General features: G+C 36.5%; 1 protein-coding gene across 1 annotated transcript; it reads left to right on the top strand.

Moving 5' to 3' along the window:
• The first annotated feature begins 2,696 nt into the window (after positions 1-2,696).
• LOC125046395 (trypsin-1-like) lies at positions 2,697-4,447 on the top strand. Its single transcript, XM_047644146.1, has 5 exons — positions 2,697-2,806; positions 3,357-3,504; positions 3,695-3,834; positions 3,981-4,104; positions 4,314-4,447. Exons 1-5 carry the CDS (start codon positions 2,720-2,722, stop codon positions 4,367-4,369), a joined length of 555 nt encoding a protein of 184 aa, XP_047500102.1. The 5' UTR covers positions 2,697-2,719; the 3' UTR covers positions 4,370-4,447.
• Positions 4,448-7,296: the final 2,849 nt, after the last annotated feature.

Genomic DNA, 7,296 nt, shown 5'->3' with positions numbered 1-7,296 from the left:
ATATCTTATAATCTAATAAAGAAAGAAAGAAAGAAAAAAAATAATTCCATGTTTACTTACAGCAGGGTCATGTGGAGGTCAAATCGTCCCAGCCGGCGACATCACACTGGCGCCGGGGGAAGAGGTGTGCGTGTCTTCCCCGAATTTCCCCAACAATTACCCTAGCAACGCGCTTCTTCAGTGGATTGTGAGGGTGAGAGGAAGGACAGGACAGTTTGGGGGGGAAATGGTGGGGAATCTTATGGGGTTCGAAGTCGCGGTTGTGGTTTTAATGCGAGGGTGAGAATGTCAGGAATTGTTGTTATTTTTATTATTATTATCATTTTTGTTATTATTATTATTATTATTATTATTATTATTATTATTATTATTATTATTATTATTATTTTTGTGGGTGGGGGGGTAAGGGGAATTTTAGAGGAAATTATTAATATTTACAGATTTTAAGGGACTGTCAGGGTAATGTTGGAGGCAATTAATAAGATATCTGGAATTTCAGGGGGTTGTCAGGGTGATAATAGATTAAATGTTTCAGTTAAAGGAATTACCTATTAATGTAAAATTTAAATTAGAAAATTATCAGCTTCTAGGAATTCAGCATATTTCAAGAGCAATAATGGAAAAAAATATAGATTTTGAGAATGACATTGCAGAGACAATTTTGGAATTTCCATGGATTGTGAGAAATGATTCTGTTTACAAAATTTCAGTGGATTCACGATTGTTTTATATGTAAGTTCATGACTGATCAATAAATGGTTTATTTATCACCCTTTAAACTTCCCTTTATGAGATGGTTTATTTACCTTTTAAAATTCCCTTTTCGAAATTATTATTTTATCTTTTAAACTTCCCTTTCTGAAATGGTTTATTCACATTTGAAACTTCCCTTCATGAAATGGTTTATCCACCACCATTTTCCTCAGGGATCCTCGTCATCTTCACGAATCAGGATCAGCTGTGAAGTCGTTGACATCGAGAAGGACGAAAAATGCGTCAATGACTGGCTGGCGATCGCTAGCGAATGTACGACTTTCACGTATGTCCTTAAAGAGTTATTTCGTTCACTCGGGAGGATTTCGTGCACAGGGAGAAGTGAAGATTAATGATTAGTATTGGTGTGATATGTAATGCGCAGGTGATGTGTGGTAATTAGAGGCGTGATGATTGCGATAATATTGACAATGATGGCTATGTGATTAATGGTAGTAATGGTGGTGTTGAAGACCATAATGGAAATGATAAAGATCAAGATTACAGTTATGATTATAATGATAATGCTGATACCCATGAAGGTGATAATAAGAATGATAATGATGATGAAAGTGTTGATAAAACCAGTAAATATAAAAGCAATGATAATCATCATGATAGATCACCCATTATTTACTTACTCATTGACCAGTTTCTGCGGTGACAAAGGACCCACCAACGTGTTTGAAACGTGTTCGTCCCTCGCTGTTTTGATTTTCAAGAGTGACGGTCAAGGAGAAAGACAAGGGTTTACCTGCTCCGTCGCCGATACTGCTTGTGAGTGTTGCTTGCAGTTGCTTTAAGTACTTGTGGTCTTCGGGGGATATATTGAAAGGGTTTTGCGGGAATGTAAGTGTGAGGTTATTAATGTACTATGAGGATTTACTTTTATTTACCTTTTTATTTCTATATATTTGATTAATCTTATTTATTTATTTTTTTTTTTTTTTTTTAAGCTGCGCCGTCCGGATCTTATGACTGCAGTAAGTGTGGAGTTTAGTTTTGTTTTGTGATATACAAACATATACATGTACAGATAAGTCTTCAGGTACGAATGATAAACACACACACACACACACACACACACACACACACATGTATATATATATATACATATATATATATATATATATATATATATATATTGTTTTTGTGTTTGACACGTTGGTGATGCTATGTATTTGCAATTTGATACGTTGCGAAATAATAGTTACTGAATGTTAATCGAACTTGTTCCTTTCGTCAGTTACAAAGCTCGCAGGTACAACTCCGGCCTAAAGAAAAAGCAAAAAGCAATGAAAGGAGGAGGAGGAGGAGGAGGAGGAGGAGGAGGAGGAGGAGGAGGAGGAGGAGGAGGAGGAGGAGGAGGAGGAGGAGGAAAAGAAGAAGAAGAAGAAGAAGAAGAAGAAGAAGAAGACCAAACAAATAAATAAATAGATAAATATATAAATGAATGAGCATAGTCCACAAAAACAACTCACAGTCCTTCTTCACCCCCCCACCCTTCCCCCTCTCCCCACCCCACCCCACAGAATGCGGGGTGCCCAACCGGAAGAGCAGAATCGTGGGCGGCGAGGAGACGGACGTGAACGAGTATCCTTGGCTTGTGGGCGTGTCTGAGAAGGGGAAACCCGACACGCCCTTCTGTGGAGGGTCTATCTACAACGACGAGTGGATCATCACAGCCGCCCACTGTTTCGACAGGTGCGTTGGGGCGGCAGGGGTGTGTGTGCGTAGAAAGATAGATAGATAAATAGATAAACAAATAGATAGATACATACATAGGTGGAATTATAAACTAAATAGATAGAGAGATAGCCAGCTACAAAAAAAGACAGCTTGACAGATAGATATAAATAGATGAATCTAAAGATAACATTTGAACGGAATTAGTAAATCACAAAATATAAATCCTCAAATGTCCTTTCCCAGTATTTCCCCGCAGTACTCTGAGGTCCTGTTCAACATGTGGGCTTGGCGATACGGCCCCACCGCCATCTATTATCGAGATGTGGACAATTACGTCATTCATCCTGCGTACGACAAGAGGACAGTAAGTGTCGATTCTGAGAAAAAAAGAAAAGGATAAAGAAAGAGAGGAAAAGGTGTTGTTTTTTTCGGGTTGTCCGGGATTATTTTAGAATTATCATTTTGGTATGTTATGTTTTCGTGTCTAACCTATTATCTGATATTTTTATTTAAACCAAATATATATTTTTCACATTTCATGGTTAAAAATAGACTTCCTGTCTGAGGGATAAATGCTGCATCTAATATATATATATATATATATATATATATATATATATATATATATATATACATATACATATACATATACATATACATATACATATATATACATACATTCATTTGATATTTGATATCAAATCCCTTGAGATAAGAAAAATGTGACAGTTATTATCACTATAATCATTACAAATTCTTTAATCAAATCATCTTTTCCTTAATGGGTGAGCATATACATTAAAACCGAGATAAGAAAACGACGGTATCTCTCCTTATCTTTCCCGTATCTCTCCTTATCTAACTCCTTCGCTTCCCTGTGTATCTCCTTATCTAGCTTCTTATCTTCCCTTCAGTATGACAACGATATCGCCCTCCTTCACCTCGCGAAGCCCATAAGCCTGGCTGACTTCGACGGGGTCAAGCCAGTGTGTCTGCCTCCTCCTTCCGCAGACTTCACCGGCAGGAACGCCACGGCCACGGGATGGGGGAGGCTCTCATACAGTACGGGAGGCTTTACTTGATTACGTGTGGAGTTGGTGTGTGTGTGTGTGTTTGTTTGTATGTGTTTGTTTGTTTGATTGTGTGTGTGTGTTTGTGTGTATGTGTAATACGCATCCCTTTTACCCTTGTAAGTTGCATATGTTTCGGCCTCTCTCAACCTCGATTTCACGGCGTGTGTTGTTCCGCGCAGACGGCGAGCAGTCGGAGACGGCCCAGGAGGTCTCGCTCCCGGTCCGGTCGCGGAAGGAGTGCACGGAGGCCTTCGGGCGCCTCTTCACCGACCACATGATCTGCGCCGGCGTCGCCGAGGGCGGGAAGGACGCGTGCAAGGTAGGCGGCGTCTTGCAAGGACACCTCCTGGGGTTTTCCTTGATTTTCCTTTAAACACTGGACGGAAACATGCTAAGAATTTGTTCTATTTTTTTTTTCTTTTAATCGACGATTCTCATGAGCCTTCTTCTCGTGACATCCTGCAGGGGGACAGTGGCGGCCCCTTGACGGTGCAGGAGGCTGACGGGCGCCACACCCTCGCAGGAATCGTGAGCTGGGGAGACGGCTGTGGGAAGCCTGGTCTCTACGGCGTCTATTCTGAAACGCGAGGCAAGACCAGGGCCGTGCCATGCCAGGAAGACGCCCCTCCTGTGTCTTTGTGAAAATTTTGCTTTAAGCTGACGATTTGCATGAGCACTTTTTTAAACTTTCATTACTATTTATTTATGGCAGATTATCTTGTTCTAGTGGCTTTAATGGCTTTGTTGAGAAAAAAATCTTCATTATACTATTTCTAAATAATCATTTATTCATTGCAGATTATCTTGACTTCATTGAGGACGTCGCCAAAAACGGCAGAAAATGCAAGAATTGAAAGACGACCCATTTGCATGCACTGCAAAACGGCGAAAGTGAAATTTGATTCCTGTTTGAGTTAATGGAAGTATCTAAATTCGCAAGCAGACGTACGTTTTATTTCCACCTTATCTTACTGAAATAAAAACCCTAATTTCAATTAATCCGCTTGTGATCATATATTCGTGATGTAAACCAATCATGCAGAACTATATGCAATTAACAATTATTAATACTAACACACAGCAATAGAAGAGAAATGAAAACACACCACACAACTATATAACACAATGTGTATGTTATATATCTACTTCAGCAGAACTGGAAGTGAATTATTCCTTACGACTGAATTCACTAACTAATTAATTAATTTCTATGCATGATTCTTATTCATCTATTTACAATCAGTCTTTTCTCTTTATTCCTCTCCTTCAGTTTCCTTCTTTTATGTTTTCTTCATACACTCACAGAAAATACTCCACAGAATACGCAAAACAATTATATAACACAATCCCTCGCTCGTTGTTTTCGTGGGGGGGGGGGGACATATTTAGCCTTTTCGCCACAATACTTTATCATAGTGTTATAGGACCTTTACTGTCTGTCATATTTATTCATTTTAACCATTATCCATTAACCATTATAAATATCACTAAAGATCATAACGTCACAATTGAATAACATTTGATAAACTATTAAGTTATGAATGAAAATGAAATAACACACTGGCTACTAATACAAAAGGAAATATGAATAAAATCACCTTTGATTATTTATTCAGGCCACCAATAATAGGATATAATCTATATGAAAATATCGGTAAATGATATATTCAGATGAATACGGAAATCAAAAGCTATATGTAGTTATCATACATATTAGATAAAATACAACGTGATTACCTTAAATGCTCTGCTGTTGATGGCCTACAGTATTTTATATGCTAAGCTCTATTTGTGCTTATGTAAATCAAACACACATATAAATGTATACATATATATATATATATATATATATATATATATACACACACACACATACACACACACAATATGTGTATATATATACATATACACATATATACATACATATATATGTATATGAATATGAACATATATATCATATATATATATATATATATATATATAAATATACATATAGATATATACATACAGATACACACACACACACAAACACACACACACGCACGCACACACACACACACACACATATATAAATATTAATATATATATAAATAAATAGATAGATAAATGAATATGTATATATATATATATACCATATACATACATACATACATACATACATATATATATATATATACACACATATATACATACATATACATATACATATATGTATATATATACATATATATATATATATATATATATATATATATATATATATATATGCATCTACGTATACACACACACACACACACACACACACACACACACACACACACACACACACACACACACACAGACGCGCGCGCGCGCGCGCATATAAATGAAGATACACAAGTAAATGAATATGCATATGCATATATATATATATGTATATATATACATACACACACATATCTATATATATGCACACACACACACACACACACACACACATATGTATATGAATAAATAAATATATATATATACATACACATATGTATATATGTATATGTACACACAAATATATACATATATATGTATATATATACATATACATATATATATATACATACACACATATATACATGCATATATATACATACATACATATATACATACACACATACATACATGCATTTATATATATATATATATATATAATATATATACACACACATATCTATTTATCTATCTGTCTATCTATCTGTATATATAGATAAATATGTGTGTGTATGTGTGTCAATATGTGTATGTGTATATATGAATGTGTATTTGTATATATATATATATATATATATATTCACACACTCACACACACACACACCTTATATATATATATGTATATTTATATATGTATGTATATATATATGTATATATATACATACATATGTCTATAAATAAAATCTTTACTCGGGAGTAGATGAAACCGATACGATCGCTAGGAGTTGATTCGGAAATGTTGGTACTTGTTTTCAAAGGTCGGAACAGATGAAGCTTCATAATGCTTTCGAATAGTGTTTCAGAGTTGACATGACAAGTTCCTCGTATCATTCAATATTAGCAATGGAGAGCTTTTAGGCCATTTGTAGAGTCATAATTACACTTTACTCTGAGGAACTATCAAGATCCGAAATATCAAGGTATTCTAAGGCTTACCGTGTCTCTGTGGATATAGCGACACTAAGCAACTGAATCCACAAGAGTCAGATCCAGATGTGGGCGCTCTAGATGCACGACGGAGGAAGATGATCAAGCAAATGTCATTCAAAACTATAAATCAATGTGCTTTATGAAAAAAGGATAGCTTGGATTAAAGTGCGTGAATATCATGAGCTAATGAAAACCATTTGATACTAGGTGGCAACACTCCATACATTTAACTGTTTCAGAAGGAGGCGTGGTCGGTAGTTAGTTGCCATGTACCCTTACCGTGAGTCATTTTCATCTTGGTTATTTATTTTCATTTTTGTTTCTTTCTTTAATAATCCATAACTGCTACACGGGATGCGAATCCTTTTTGTCCTGCTTGCAACAGCACGCAGTCTGTCAGAAATCGCTGGGCAGTTTGAGTGGATGCACACAGCGGTGTAGGGAAGTGGACGGATGTCGGGCCCGGCATTTACGAGGAATGGCTACCTGTAAATCCTGGACGAGATGTTCCTACCGTCGGCGAGGGCCATGGTATTTCCTGAGCCGGAGTCATTTTACCTTGTCCAGGATAACAGCCCTATCCACTCGAGCAGTGTCGTGAAGGTGT

Source organism: Penaeus chinensis, chromosome 39, assembly GCF_019202785.1.
Source record: "Penaeus chinensis breed Huanghai No. 1 chromosome 39, ASM1920278v2, whole genome shotgun sequence".
NCBI classification, from domain to species: Eukaryota; Metazoa; Arthropoda; class Malacostraca; order Decapoda; family Penaeidae; genus Penaeus; species Penaeus chinensis.
The sequence above is the reverse complement of the archived record's forward strand: the minus strand, read 5'-3'. Positions and strand labels throughout refer to the sequence as shown.

Coding starts and splice junctions, on each gene's coding strand:
- LOC125046395 (XM_047644146.1), top strand. CDS start 2,720: ATGTGGGCTTGGCGATACGGCCCCACCGCCATCTATTATCGAGATGTG. Junction 2,807..3,356: donor CTGCGTACGACAAGAGGACA/GTAAGTGTCGAT, acceptor TCTTCCCTTCAG/TATGACAACGATATCGCCCT. Junction 3,835..3,980: donor GCGGGAAGGACGCGTGCAAG/GTAGGCGGCGTC, acceptor GACATCCTGCAG/GGGGACAGTGGCGGCCCCTT.